Raw genomic sequence first — 16,312 nt, 5'->3', positions numbered from 1 at the left:
ACAGATGACAACTCTCCGTCTGGTGTAGACACAGACAGTGACTGCTCTATTTACAAATAAGTTCTATAAGAAAAAAATAATAATAATAATCTAAACCAGCGGCATAACGAGATGGAAATATAAACAAAACAAAATATTAACAGGTCCTCCATCCATGACACTGACTCACTGCTGAGCTGCCAGTTTTAATCTGAACAGCTCTTAAAGCTGAGTGGATGGTTAAATGCATGATGGGCTAGTATTTAAAAAAATAAAAATATAGCATCTTTCCAGTATTAAGGTAATAACAGTAGGTAACAGTACTGTTTTTTTTAATCATCTTGTTGCAGTTATAAATTTGACTGCTAAATGAATGATAAAGAACTATATTAAAACTTGTTTTGTAAAATTTCTAAGTCATTTGAATATTGATTTAAAAATCAGTTTAAATCATAAATCAGATTAAAAAAAAAATAAAAAAAAAACGGGGCTTTTTTTTTTTTTAGGCCATATGATATTACCCTACTTTAAAAGCAAGTAAAGAAGGTTCCCTTTAAAATTACTTAAATTGTCAATTACTAAAGCTTTTTTTTTTTTTTTTTTTTTTTTTTTTTAACATCGTGTGAATGTTGTTGATTATAATATGAGATAACTTGAGTTTAATCGTGAGGACGTTTTATTAATTCTTTAGAGTTTCAAAGATTTAATCGTGCCAGTTTAATTTTATTTGTTTCTTGTTTTAGGCAAATTAGGCCTAAATAATGGGAACGAAATTATACAGTGCTTCACATTTAAACATGCAACAATTTCTTAATCCGTTTACAGACAAATGTCTTTTTCCCAATAGGTTATGTCAAAATAAAGGACAGGTAACGAATAACATATATGCATGTTGTTTTATTAAAGGAAAAAAATATATAAATTAAAACATAGGCATAATATATTAAAATAATATACAAAAAATTGACATTTTGCATATTAATCCATGTAGCCTACCCCCCTAAAATAGGCTACCACTTTTAATGCTCTGATGCAAAGTGAACCACAATTTCTTTTGAATAATATAACGCATAATTAATATAATATAAATAATGCTGCACACCTTTTAAATGTGTCCAATCTAAAATATGGTTTAATACCATGTAGCTTAGAAAATATAAGCACAGACTTTCTCTTTCTCTTTCTAAGAAATGCACATAACTTCATAAATACCAAACTTTCATCTGTGAATATTAAATATTAAATATATTAAATATTTAAACTAGTGTTTTTCTTTAATTTTCCGTGACTGAAGCAGTCAAATGTAACACATCAGCAAGGCAAAACTGACGTCTATTTGCGAAAATGTGCTTTGATGCACTTGTTTGATAACTTGTGGTTAAAGCGCCACTCAGTGGTCAAAAGCTGCAAATGCAATTTATACCGCAGCCGCCGCTGCATTTAGACTACATTTGAGTACATTTTACCATTCTTTTTGTAAGAGTTAGCTTTCCTGTCCTGTTTCCCAGTGGGGTCATGAAGTTTTACGACCTGGTCAGGAGTGGGGTTACAACCAGGGTTCTAAATTAACTTTTTTGATCACCAGCCAATGTGGCTGGTAACTTTCTAAAGTAAAAATAACAAATGATGAGTGCCACTGAATGCATTTGATCATTTTATTAACATTGTTGGCATGAAAAACACAAAGTACAATGCATACAACAAAATATACACTGACTCAAATTTAAAATGATTAGTTCCCACCACGAAATTGCTTGTTTTGTTTTTTTCTTTTGCGTAACTTACATGCGGCAATCCTGACAAAGCATTACGACATTCTAGTGATCAAACACAAGCCATTCATGACCCGTCAGCCATTTAGCATAACATTTTATTTTCTTTGTTTCTCTGTCGATATCCTACGGAGCCCCGCACGTCACCTGTAGGAGAAAAAAAATCAATCCGTGGCGACGGTTTTGCAATCCGTCCCTTCAGTTTATAAACCGTACTCACGAATTCATAAACTGTTCCCTCGGTTTAACAAATCGTGCCCACGAATTCCCAATCCGTGCGCTCAGATTTTGTAAACCATACCCTCGGTTTTTGAATCCGTACCCACAAATTTTGTAAACCATACCCTCGGTTTTTGAATCCGTACCCACAAATTCATAATCCGTGCGCACACTTTCGCAATCCGTTCCCACGGATCTGTAAACCGTACTCATGGATTCATGCAGCAAGCTCCTACGTGTTAACATACAGTTTTATTGAATATTATTATGTGGAATAGGTTTAATAATAATAAAGGAATAATCTAATAATAGCACTTGATTATTATTGTACAATAAACCTGGCATTGTGACTAACTCTGGAGTAATTTTGTCCTCGGTTGTAAATTGTTTTGGATAAAAGATTCTTAGGCATAACCTGTATAATAATATATAATAATGATAAAAATAAAAATAAAGTTATTTTTATAATTTTAATTTGTAGGCTAAATAAATGAGTACAAGAAAATAATTCATGGATTGCTTTATTTTTAAATAAACTTTGACAGTTTTGTAAATGCTTGTGTACAATTCTTTCTTAATATGCATGAAGACTTAGACGCTCAGGTCCTCCGCACCGAAGTGATGACGCTGTTAAGGAAGGGAGCCATAGAGATAGTTCCTTCCTCAGAAAGCGGATCGGGGTTCTACAGCCGTTATTTCCTTGTCCCCAAGAAAGATGGCGGTCTCAGACCCATCTTAGACCTCAGACACCTGAACCTTTTCCTCATGAAACGGAAGTTCAAGATGTTGACACTGAAGCAGATCCTCATGCAGATTTCCCCCGAGCACTGGTTCTTCTAGCTGGACCTGAAAGATGCTTACTTTCACATCCAGATAGCCCCCCATCACAGACGATTCTTGAGATTCGCGTTCGAGGGTGTGGCTTACCAATATACAGTCCTTCCCTTTGGGCTGTCTCTAGCTCCCTGCACTTTCACGAAGTGCATGAACGAGGCGCTTTCCCCTCTGAGACAGATGGGAATCCGCATTCTGATCTCGACGACTGGCTCATTCTAGCCCAGTCACGAACCGAGCTAGACCACAACAGATCCGTGCTCCTGAGCCACTTACAGTGCCTAGGACTCAGGGTCAATTTCGCCAAGAGCTCACTGCTCCCCAGCCAACGTATTACGTTCCTGGGAGCAGTTTTCTACTCATTCAATATGAGGGCGGTCATATCACCAGAGCGCGCTCTGGTACTTCAGCAGCTCGCGGCCTCTGTCAAGAACAAAGCCTGTTTCCCTCTGAAGTTCTTTCAGAGGATGCTAGGGCTGATGGCCTCCTGCCTCCCCAGTTTTACAGCTCGGCCTCCTACGAATGCGGCCCTTGCAGTCCTGGCTGAAACTCCAGGTTCCACCTCATGCTTGGCGGCACGGCCGCTTTCGCATCAGGGTCAACCAGGCCTGTCTAGCAGCCCTGGAGCCTTGGATGAACCCTGTTTGGTTCAGTCGTGGAGTACCCCTACAGGTGTTTTCCAGAAGGATGGTGCTCTCAACAGATGCGTCCAACCTGGTTTGGGGTGCTCTGTGCGAGGGCAGACCAGCCTTCGGCTCGTGGTCACACGAAGAAAGCCATCTCCATATCAACTGCCTCGAGATGCTGGCAGTGGAACGAGCCCTTCAATCCTTTCAGGCAATCCTGGAAGGGCGCCACATCCTAGTCCAGTCGGACAGCATGCCATTGGTGTCCTACATAAATCACCAAGGCGGCCTTTCGTCCAGCCGCCTCTGCGCACTGGCAAAGCGCCTCTTGGAATGGGCATTACCCAGGTTGCGATCGCTCAAGGCGACACACATACCTGGCAAGACGAATCTGGGAGCAGACATGCTTTCACGGAGCAATGTCCCCTCGGACGAGTGGATGCTCCATCCCCAGACGGTTCTCAAAATCTGGGAGATTTTCGGGAAGGCAGAGGTCGACCTCTTCGCCTCAGAAAGCAACTCTCATTGCCCAACTTATTTTTCAAAGGAAACAGATGCGCTGGCCCACAGCTGGCCCAGCCTCCTTCTTTATGCTTTTCCCCCAATCGCTCTGATCCCTCAGGTCATCAGACGAGTCAGGGAAGATAGGCACAGAGTCCTCCTAGTGGCCCCACTCTGGAGGACCCAAGTTTGGTCCTTGGAGCTTTTCAGGCTTTCCATGAAAGCCCCATGGCCGATCCCCCTGAGGCGGGACCTCCTCTCTCAGGCGAACAGGACAATCTGGCATCCACAGCCAGAACTCTGGGCTCTGCATGTATGGTCCCTCGATGGGAGCCTCTGAGCCTCCCCGGGGACGTGCTACACACCATTTCTCAGGCAAGAGCCCCGTCTACAAGACGCCTCTATGCCCAAAAATGGTCAGTCTTTGTTGACTGGTGCTTAGCACAAAACAAAGACCCTGTTGAGTGTGATGTATCTCCGATACTGTCATTTCTCCAGGAGCGTCTAGAAAAGGGTCTCACCCCTTCCACACTCAAGGTTTACGTAGCAGCCATTGCAGCATTTCATGCTCCTATTGCCTATTGCCAATCAGTGGGTCGAAACAGCCTCATTGTGCGTTTCCTGAGAGGTGCTAGGCGGTTGAAGCCCCCACGTCCTCTCACCGTTCCCACTTGGGACCTTCACACGGTCCTTGGAGCACTCAAAGGACCTCCCTTTGAATTGCTGCGGTCAGCTGACCTTCGGCCCCTAACGCTCAAAACTGCTCTGCTACTTGCTCTAGCATCGGTCAAGCGTGTTGGCGATTTGCAGGCCCTCTCGGTGAGCCCTGCATGCCTTGAGTTTGGGCCCAATGACTCTAAGGTCATTTTAAAACCCAGGCATGGCTACGTACCTAAAGTGCTCTCGATGCCATTCAGAGCACAGGTAATTTCCCTCTCAGCTCTGCCTCCGTTGTCAGGTGAGCGAGAGCTGGATTTACTCTGCCCAGTGAGGGCTTTGAGGATTTACATTGAGCAGTCGCAGCCGTTCAGGCAATCTGACCAGCTTTTTGTTTGCCTCTCGCGTTGGATAGTTGAAGCTATCGCTCTGTTACTCCTCTATGGGCCTTGAGTGCCCCATAGGAGTTAGAGGGATGGCCTCTTCATGGGCCTGGTCTAGTGGTGTCTCTATCAAGGACATCTGTGAGGGGGCCGGCTGGTCCTCGCCGTCCACTTTTGTCAGATTCTATAACTTGGATATCCCGACCTTGCATGCTCGGGTTCTTTCGGTTTGATACGACGGCCTCTAGCAGACTCCGTCATCATACCACCTCCAGGGAGCTAGCTCCCTCTTAGCAGTGTAGCGTCAAGGGTTCGATGGCTCCGGCCCTCTCACTTATCCTCTGGACCCCAGGGTGTTCAGGTTAAGTCTTGTCGTTCCCTACCGTGGCACGGCGCGGTTGAATTCGTTCCCCATACGTTCGTAACCGAGTATGTTTTGTTGCATATGCATATTCATCTTTTAATCATATTTGCAAATGTCTTGACTCCACAGCAAAGAAAGCAATTTTGTTTTTTACTGTTCCTGTAGGCATGGAGGGAACTATATACACAAAAAATGCTGGCACGTTTGTTGACCCCAGAGGGTTAATACATTTAATTCATAATTTCTTAAGATTGTCCCACTTTTCTGACACAATACCATGGTACAGTTAGTGTTCCTTCAGTAAATCCATGGTAAATGATGGTGATTTGTAGATTAAAATGCCTTCTGACAGTTTAGTTGTGGACAGTGTTTGTCAGCGCGGTTTCATCTGGCTTAACACTAGTTCAAATCACTGAATCATTTGTGTTCTTTGCTGAATTCAAGCACTTCACACTGGATCTCACAGCACTGTTTCATGGTTGCATGACCAAGATTTGTCAGTGGGTAAAGGCATCTGCTCTAGTAAGATCGCGTTTGAACCATAAGCTGTACACAAATTTGCGATCGCGTCAGAGTCAGTCCCCTTAAATTTGATTTAACACATGTGGAATTATATACATATATACAACAAAAAAGTGTGAAACAACTGAAAATGTCATATTCTAGGTTCTTCAAAGTAGCCACCTTTTGCTTTGATTAAAGCTTTGCACACTCTTGGCATTCTCTTGATGAGCTTCAAGAGGTAGTCACCTGAAATGGTTTTCACTTGACAGGTGTGCCCGGTCAGGTTTAATAAGTGTGATTTCCTGCCTTATAAATGGGGTTGGGACTATCAGTTGTGTTGTGCAGAAGTCAGGTGGATACACAGCTGATAGTCCTACTGAATGGACTGTTAGAATTTGTATTATGGCAAGAAAAAAGCAGCTAAGTACAGGAGAACAAGTGGCCATCATTACTTTAAGAAATGAAGGTCAGTCAGTTCGAAAAATTGGGAAAACTTTGAAAGTGTCCCTAAGTGCAGTCACAAAAACCATCAAGAGCTACAAAGAAACTGGCTTACATGCGGACCGCCCCAGGAAAGGAAGACCAAGAGTCACCTCTGCTGTGGAGGATAAGTTCATCCGAGTCACCAGCCTCAGAAATCGCAGGTTAACATCAGCTCAGATGAGAGACCAGGTCAATGGTACACGGAGTTCTAGCAGCAGGGACATCTCTAGAACAACTGTTAAGAAGAGACTGTGTGAATCAGGCCTTCATGGTAGAATATCTGCTAGGAAACCACTGCTAATGAAAGGCAACAAGCAGAAGAGACTTGTTTGGGCTAAAGAACACAAGGAATGGACATTAGACCAGTGGAAATCTGTGCTTTGGTCTGATAAGTCCAAATTTGAGATCTTTGATTCCAACCACCGTGTCTTTGTGCAACGCAGAAAAGGTGAACGGATGGACTCTACATGCCTGGTTCCCACCGTGAAGCATGGAGGAGGAGGTGTGACCCCAATGACCCCAAACACACCTCCAGGCTGTGTAAGGGCTATTTGACCAAGATGGAGAGTGATGTGGTGCTGCGCCAGATGACCTGGCCTCCACAGTCACCGGACCTGAACCCAGTCGAGATGGTTTGGGGTGAGCTGGACCGCAGCTGTACCTGGTCCTGTCAACACTGCACTAGCTCCCTATCGAACATCGTATAGATTTTAAAATATTGCTTATTACTTATAAAGCCCTGAATGGTTTAGCACCTCAGTATTTGAATGAGCTCCTTTTACATTATAATCCTCTACGTCCGCTACTTTCTCAAAACTCCTAGAATATCAAAGATAATACCTAGAATATCAAAATCAACTGCGGGCGGCAGATCCTTTTCCTATTTGGCGCTTAAACTCTGGAGGATTTTTTTAGGCTGCATTAATTAGGTAAACCGGAACCGGGAGCACTTTCCATACCACCCGATGTACTTGCTACATCATTAGAAGAATGGCATCTACGCTAATATTAGTCTGTTTCTCTCTTATTCCAAGGTCACCATAGCCACCAGAATTGCAGCCTGGAATTGAACTACTGGTTTCGTCTGGTCAGAGGAGAACTGGCCCCCGAACTGAGTCTAGTTTCTCCCAAGGTTTTTTCTCCATTCTTTCACCGATGGAGTTTCGGGTCCTTGCCGCTGTTGCCTCGGGCTTGCTTAGTTGGGGTCACTTCATCTACAGCGATATCGTTGACTTGATTGCAAATAAATGCACAGACACTATTTAAACTGAACAGAAATGACATCATTGAATTCAGTGATGAACTGCCTTTAACTGTCATTTTGCATTATTGACATACTGTTTTCCTAATGAATGTTGTTCAGTTGCTTTGACGCAATGTATTTTGTTTAAAGCGCTATATAAATAAAGGTGACTTGACAAACTTCTGACTCCTTGTCTGATGCAACACAGTATCTGGCCCCCTCCAAGGGAGGAGCGTCCCTTAAAACCAGTCGGCACCCCAGAAGCAGCCAGACAACATTGGATGGCTAAACGGGCCCCAACAATGAAACCTCTACCAACACAACTCAGGCAAGCTCAAGTCGGTGCCGCCACAAGACCCAAGCAACACCACAAACATCAGATTTTCAGTGACGTTCGAGCAAAACAGAGGGCTAATAACCACCTGCTGCTCTCCTGCCATCATCACTAGGTCAGTGTGAAATTCTCTGCAAACTACAGAATCTCCATAGCAATTCCCTGCAATCCCTGGAACCCCCTGCACTCTCACCAGTGAGTGTATAACCCGACTGTTCCACATTGTGGGTACTACAGATGGCCTAATGGCTAACAACATCAAAAAACAACCATCTTACCTAGACCAACTCACTTCAGGATGACCGGTGACACAGCCTTGACACCTGCTACATAGGCTCGAGGACCCACACCTTGCTACAGCCTACATCACCACAGTGCACTACCTGACATCATCCACCACGGCACCACAACCACTCTTGGCAGCACCAACAGCCAGAGAGCCACCACTGTCTCCCAGCCGTGAGTGGCAGTTGCGTGTCCGATTGTTCTGTACCTTTGACGTCGCTTGCTGTTGTCAATTGGATGAACAATAACATTCAAAAGGGGGGAATTATGTAGCATTTGGACCAATCAGACACACAACTATTTGTTATATTTAACAAATAATATCTAATGCCACCTCATCTAAGAAAAGGGTCTATCGACCCTTCCCCCGAAATGAAACTATGTCCTTAAAAGCAGAACAGGCCTCTGGTTACCATGGTAACAAAGACAGAAGTCAAGATAAGATTGTTTTACAACTCGAAGGAATGTAGTGTTCTCTCTAAATTCACTTTGAAACAGACAAATGTACCCTTGTACTATACAGTCCATCCTAATTCTATCTCCCTCTAGATATAACCACTTGAGAAATGTAGGAACATGTACCCAATTTCCCCATTTCATTATTTTTCCTCTTAAAGTGTTTCACTTATGTATTGATACAAACTTTTTTTAAATTCTCATTTTATAAAATAAATTAAAAAAAAAAAACATCAGAGAGATAGCAAAAACATTAGGTGTGGCCAAATCAACTGGAACATTCTTAAAAAGATAGAATGCACGGGTGAGCTCAGCAACACCAAAAGACCCGGAAGACCATGGAAAACTTTGTGTGCGTGTGTGTGTCAAAGTCAACAATCAAGAGAAGACAAAGGGTTCACCACAAGATGTAAACCATTGGTGAGCCTCAAAAACAGGAAGGCCAGATTAGAGTTTGCCAAACAACATCTGAAAAAGCCTTCACAGTTCTGGAACAACATTCTATAGACAGATTAGACAAAGATCAACTTGTACCAGAGTGATGGGAAGAGAAGAGTCTGGGGGAGCAAAGGAACTGCTCATGATGCAAAGCATACCACCATACCATCAGTGAAGCATGGTGGTGGTAGTGTCATCGCGTGGGCATGTATGGCTGCCAATGGAGCTGGTTATCTTGTATTTATTGATGTGACTGCTGACAAAAGCAGCTGGATGAATTCTGAAGTGTTTCGGGCAATATTATCTGCTCATTTTCAGCCAAATGCTTCAGACGGCACTTCAAAGTGCAAATGGACAAAGGATTTGCAGCCAAGTATTAAAAAGTGAAAGTTTGATATATTATTGGTAATCTGTCCCATTACTTTTGGTCCCTTAAAAAGTCGGAGGCACATTCCTACAACGCTCACCTGATATGGATGTAAATACCCTTAAATTAAAGCTGAAAGTCTGCAGTTAAAGCACATTAGTTTCATTTTAAATCCATTGTTGTGGTGTATAGAGCCAAAAAGATTAGAATTGTGTCGATGTCCCAATATTTATGAACCTGACTGTATCTATGCTTGTAATTTGTGTATTTGTTCTGATTTTTACTGTCTTTTCTCTTCTCTTTAATAGTTTAAACTTTCTTAGTAAGTCTAGCAGTATTTGCTGTGCTTTCAAAGAAGTACTTTTCTCTAAGTAATAAATGAAAAGCAAGATAAATTGAAATATTTTTCTTTTCTTTCTGACCAAAAATTATCAAAAACTGTAATGTGATCTGAACCGTGAGATTTGTTATCCGTTGAACAGCTATAATATACACAATAAATATCAGCCAATATATCGATGTCAGCCTGTTTTTAATCCCCAAAAAACCCATATCAGTCGGGCTCTACCTAAAAACTCTTAAAACATTTTGTTTGTTCGGGGACCAGAAGTATCTGTTGTGTTAAGTGTCAGTGATGCGCGGGTTGATCCAAAATGAGCAGGTGCCTGCGCTTGCCCGCGGTTACGAGTCATCCAAAAATATTTTTAAATGATATTCGGGTCACGGTCAGTCAGGTCATTTTAAATAAAGATGCCTATTAAACCTTTGTGATTAATCAGGCTAGTCAAAATTTTGAAATACATAGGCCTACACTTTATTGGCTGAATAATTGGCGCGATTATAGATCGATCACCTGTCCTGCTTTACGTTGTACTGTACAGCAATTTTACCCTTGTCCAGCCTCAAGCAAATTGAGCATCTGTCCTGCTTTTTCATTCGACTTTGCCTAATAAATACACGGATACATCCATTGGCATACTGTTAACTTATGTCCAATAGTTCAGAGGAGAGCAATAAAAGCATTAGTCGATAGGCTGAGTCGAACATCAATCAAACTGTTGACTGGTGCACAAACGCCTCCTCAACATTATCAACAATCTCAAATTGGAGAGCGGGCAAGCTGTACGGTCAGGTTAAGCAGCCATGGCCAGTGTGACAACGGAAAAGAGAAGATGCAATTTTAATAGCTAATGGACCGCAACACACTCTTGGTTAAGACCTGTAGATGGCGAAGCAGAGAGAGCGTTTTGCATTTTATGCAAAAGCAGTTTTTCTGTGGGACATGGTGGAGAATACCACTTGAAGCGACATGGTGCATGTGAGTACCACAGAAAAAAAGCACTTAATCAAGAAACATGCAAATCAGTGCAACCGTTTTTCAATAAACCAAATGATGAACAGGCTGACAAAGTTTCGGCAGCAGAAGTGACAAACATTTATCATGCCATACATCACACACATTCATATCACTCTACCGACTGCAGTAACAAGTTAGCCCCAGTAATTTTTCCAGATTCTGAAATAGCTAAGAAAAAAGCTGTAGAAACTTTGGCTGATATTTTGGGTCAGGTATTGTCTTAATCTTTTATTCAGTGGGTTTAAAAATAAATATAGGCAATATATTACAGAAAGCTTGAAATGTCTACTTTTAAACGAAAATATTAAACCAAAATAAATAGGCTACTCTCTGATTATGTAATCCATATGAAATGTGCATTTTTCTCTGGCATTCATGGCGAGTCCGCATCGTCAACTTCATCTTTGCAGTGACCCAGAAAACACCATTTTATTACTAAACAATTAAATGTATCCTTGCTAATTTAGACACATTCATAATCATTACTTTAACCAGTTCTTTGTGGCAAGCTTTATGTGTGCAGTCATAATGCTAATTATCCTGTAGACTATAGCCTATAAAAGTAATTAAATTAATATACATTTACATTTATTCATTTAGCAGACACTTTTATCCAAAGCAACTTACAGATGAGGACAGTAGACACAATCAAAAACAACAAAAAGAGCAATGATATATAAGTGCTATAACAAGTCTCAGTTAGGTTAACACAGTACACGTAGCATAGGATTTTAAATAATAGAATAAAAAAAAGAAAACGGATAGAATAAAAAAAGAAGAGAGCAAGCTAGTGTTAGAGATCTTTACACATACACACACATACAATTGCATAATAAATGAAAAGAAAATAGAATACAAAAAGATTAGAAAGGTAGTTAGACTTTTTTTAAAGAATAGAATTAGAATAGTGAGTGATAAAGTTAGAGGGTCAAATAAAGATGGAAGAGATGTGTTTTAAGCCGATTCTTGAAGATGGCTAAGGACTCCGATTGAGTTGGGGAGGTCATTCCACCAGGAGGGAACATTTAATTTAAAAGTCCGTAAAAGTGGCTGTGCTTCTTTGGGATGGCACAATCAAGCGATGTTCACTTGCAGAACGCAAGCTTCTAGAGGGCACATAAGTCTGAAGTAACAAATTTAGGTAAATGGGTGCAGAGCCAGCATCAATGCCTTGAATTTTATGCGAGCAGCTATTGGAAGCCAGTGTATATTGATAAACAGAGATGTGACGCGTATTCTTTTTGGCTCATTCAAAATTAATCTTGCTGCCGCGTTCTGAATTAATTGTAAAGGTTTGATAGAATTGGCTGGAAGACCTGCCAAGAGGGCATTGCAATAGTCCAGCCTGGACAGAACAAGAGTTCGAACAAGTTGTGTAGCATGTTCCGAAAGAAAAGTCTTGATCTTATTGATGTTGAATAAAGCAAATCTGCTGCTTGGACAGTTTTAGCAATGTGGTCTGAGAAAGTCAGCTGATCATCAATCATAACTCCAAGGCTTCTAGCTGTTTTTGAAGGAGTTATGGTTGATGTGCCTAACTTGATGGTGAAATTGTGATGAAACTATGAGTTTACTGGAATCACAAGCAGTTCTGTCTTGGCAAGGTTGAGTTGAAGGTGATGGTCCATCATCCAGGAAGAAATGTCTGTTAGACAAGCTGAGATTCGAATAGCAACCGTCGGATCATCGGGATGGAATGAGAGGTAAAGTTGAGTGTTATCAGCATAGCATAGCAGTGGTATGAAAAGCCATGTTTCTGAATGACAGAACCTAATGATGCCATGTAGACAGAGAAGAGAAGTGGTCCAAGAACTGAGCCCTGAGGCACCCCAGTAGTTAGATGTTGTGACTTGGACACCTCACCTCTCCAAGATACTTTGAAGGACCTATCTGATAGGTAAGACTCAAACCATTGAAGTGTGGTTCCTGAGATGCCTTTTGCCAATAAGAGGATCTGGTGGTTAACCGTGTCAAAAGCTGCGGACAGATCAAGCAGGATAAGTACTGAAGATTTGGATTCTGCTCTTGACAGTCTTAGAGCTTGAACAACTGAGTGCAAGGTCGTCTCAGTTGAATGTCCACTTCTGTAGCAAGATTGGTTCCTGCCAATTGGTTGTTTGTGAGAAATGTAGAGACTTGGTTGAACACAGCTCGTTCAAGTGTTTTTGCAATCAAAGGAAGAAGGGAAACTGGTCTGTAGTTCTCTAAAAGAGATGGGTTGAGGTTGGGTTTCTTAAGTAGTGGAGTTATACGTTATATAGTTATGCCTGTCTAAATGAGGGAAAAACACCAGTGTGGAGGGATGTGTTGTTGATGTGAGTGAGTGCAGGTACAACTGCAGGAGAAATGGCTTGAAGGAGATGAGATGGAATAGGATCAAGCGGGCAAGTAGTAGGGTGATTAGAAAGGATGAGTTTTGAGACTTCTGCCTCAGAGAGTGAAGAGAAGGATGTAAATGAGTGTATGTTTGCTGGTGATATGAGCTTGACTGATTGTGGTGTGGAAAATTGTGCACTTATGTGTTTAATTTTATTAATGAAAAACGTTGCAAAGTCGTCAGCTATTAGAGATGAAGCAGGAGGGGGAGGAGGAGGAGAAAGAAGTGAGGAATTTTTTTGAAAAGCATGCGTTAGACGAGTTAGACGAATTGTTAATTTTGTTATGGTAGTATGTCATTTTAGCAGTGGAGACATTAGCTGAGAAAGAAGATAGGAGTGACTGATACACATTAAGGTCAGTAGTATTTTTGTTCGCGTAGAACATCAGATAACCAAGGGGTATAATATAATATAAAGGGGTGAAGCATTTACTACTTAAAAAAAAAATGCAGGTCTGGAAGCAGGTCGGGTTCAAAATTAAATAAAATTAAATTTATGCATTTAGCAGACGCTTTTATCCAAAGCGACTTGCAGTGCATTCAGGCTATCAATTTTTACCTATCATGTGTTCCCGGGGGATCGAACCTCCAACCTTGCACTTGATGGCGCAATGTTCTACCAATTAAGCTACAGGAACACTATTTTACGTTTACATGTGGGTACAATATTTTCTTTTTCTTTTTTTTGCGGTCCGTGTTGCGGGCGGGTTAGTTGAAAACATCGGTGAGGGTTGTTTATACATTGACCCGCGTATCACTGGTAAGTGTGTATGTGTGTGCGTGTTTGTATGCACAGTACGTATGTATGTATGAGTGTATATGTATATATAAAATGTAAAGTCTTCTCCAGCACATCCCAGACATTCTCAGTGGTGCTAAGGTCTGGTGGACAGACCATGTGTGAAAATGTCTCATGCTCTCTGAACCACTGTTTCACAATATGAAATTGGTGAATCCTGGCATTTACATTTGTAATATGCCCTTGCCATCATGAAAGAAAATCCATTGATGGAAAAGCCCAGTCATTAGGTATAATCAGATGGTCATTTTTACTTTTTTATTTTTATTTTATGCCCATCACTGAAACAGGGTAAATATAGGCTCATCGGACCACATGACTTTTATCCATTGATCCAGAGTCCAATCTTAATAATGTGCCCCAGCAAATTGCTTTTTCCCCACTGAGCCTCACTGTTAAGTGATTTTCTTAAAGCTTTGTTTATATTTTAGCCTGGTTCCACATCATGATCTTCTGTTGACTGCATATGCACCTCCTCAAATGGACAGCTGTTGTTTGTAGTACACCTGACCAATTCATACTACAAAATAATCAACTCCGTAAACCTTGAGATTATTATTTGTGACATTTTTTATTATTATTTTTTATCTTTATTAATACTAATTTCTGCTGTTTTAGGCACATTTTGCACAAACTGGGTGTTTAATATAAATGTAATTGGCCACTTTTACAAAAATAGACAATTATGCTTTATGATGCCGCTCAGTGTCCCAAACTGAACTTTTGAATATCATTTGAATTTTTACATTACATGTACATTTAGTCATTTAGCAGATGCTTTTATCCAAAGAATCAAACAAAAGAGCAACGATACAGAAGTGCTATAACAAGTCTCAGTTAGTACATGTGGCAAGTTTGTATTATCATTATTATTATTATTAATGTATAATAAATAAAAAAGAAAACCAAATAGAGTTGAATAGAAAAATAATAGAGCAAACTAGTATTAGAGGCCTTTTTTGCTTTTGTTAATTGTATAATAAATAAAAAGAAAACACATATAGTAGAATAGAATACACAAAGAATAGAGAAGCTAATGTTGTTTTAAAGAAAACAAGCAGTTAGTAAATGAATAGTCAAATCTAAAAGACAAGTTTTGTTTTTTGTTTTATTCTCTCAAATAATGGAGTTAGAATAGAGAATGCTAGAGTTAGAGGGTCAAATAAAGATGGAAGAAATGTGTTTTTAGCTGATTCTTGAAGATATTTTAGGATTATAGATTACAATAGTAGAATATTGTCGCAAACATGCAAAGTTTATCAAAGCCAGCAATGAAAATAATGCCTACAGTAATTTGCATGAAGCACTCTGCTCACTCCTCTATTTTGGTGATCTGTTTTAATTACAGTAGCAGTAAACATTACCTAATCAGCTTGTTTTTATTTCCTGGTTACAGCTGAAGCTATCTTTCACCCTTGATAAGGAGTCCAGCATGCCTCAGGGCTGTTATGTCTATCAATATCAGGACAGCAACAGGTAAGAACTTGAACAAAAGCTATTGCTATGACTCTGAATGTGGGTTTTGTCCATAGTCCATAATTTATCTGTTTGTGATTTCTTAATGCTATTGAAGTGGTCAAATCTGGTCCTTGCACAACATGTGCCCTGAACACCTTCATACTAAGCTTTAAAAAAAAAAAAAGGTTGGAAAGTTTCCAGGATTTTTCAGAATGTTCCGGAAATTTACCAGAAATTGTCCACCCCTTTGTCCACCCTTTTTTTCTATGATATAGACTGGTGGAAGAATTCATGTTGCTGGCAAATATGGCTGCTGCCCATCAGATCTACCGCACATACCCAGAACTGGCCATCCTGCGTAGACACCCGCCACCCCAGAGCAAAATGTTAGATGACCTGCAGGAGTTCTGTGACCAGATGGGGCTTGACATTGACTTCAGTTCATCCAGAGGACTCCATGTGGGTATTTAAAACTTTGTTGTTGTTGGTTACAACTTAAGCAACAAAAGCAAATTAACATCTGACTCAAGTCACCTTTATTTATAGTGCTTTACACAATACAATGTGTTTCAAAGTGGCTTCAATGGATAAACAGGAAAATAGCAATCAATGATTCCTATTACTTTAAATAAACAAATTGAATTATTTTGGTGTAGCGCAGCTCTTATTCAGCTCAAGTCTGTTCATTGTTCAGATATAAGCTGCTCCACAGAATCAAATAATTATTGAGCTCAAGTCATTTTTATGTTAAGTTGATTCAGTTTAATAACAGTGTTGATTTAGCAAATTGCTCAGTTATGAAACTAATCCTGTTCAGCTGTAAAGCAGCTCAATAGATGACATTAGTTTCTTCATCCAACTCAATTCAAGTATTGT

General features: G+C 40.5%; 1 protein-coding gene and 1 long non-coding RNA gene across 5 annotated transcripts in view; one reads left to right on the top strand and one right to left on the bottom strand.

Moving 5' to 3' along the window:
- The window catches only part of LOC127950697 (uncharacterized), a 371,356-nt gene that overhangs the window by 173,077 nt on the left and 181,967 nt on the right, over positions 1–16,312 (bottom strand). The gene's annotated exons all lie outside the window — the stretch shown is intronic.
- dis3l2 (DIS3 like 3'-5' exoribonuclease 2) overlaps positions 1–16,312 on the top strand; it is a 249,626-nt gene that overhangs the window by 221,239 nt on the left and 12,075 nt on the right. For all 3 annotated transcript variants that reach the window (XM_052547869.1, XM_052547870.1, XM_052547868.1), the window contains 2 exons: positions 15,375–15,454; positions 15,712–15,895. In XM_052547869.1, the coding sequence (XP_052403829.1) occupies positions 15,375–15,454; positions 15,712–15,895 (264 nt within the window). The remainder of the gene's footprint in view (positions 1–15,374; positions 15,455–15,711; positions 15,896–16,312) is intronic.

The sequence above is a fragment of the Carassius gibelio genome, chromosome B2, assembly GCF_023724105.1.
Source record: "Carassius gibelio isolate Cgi1373 ecotype wild population from Czech Republic chromosome B2, carGib1.2-hapl.c, whole genome shotgun sequence".
NCBI lineage: Eukaryota > Metazoa > Chordata > Actinopteri > Cypriniformes > Cyprinidae > Carassius > Carassius gibelio.
Note: the sequence above shows the minus strand (reverse complement) of the source record. Positions and strands in the feature narration are given on the sequence as shown.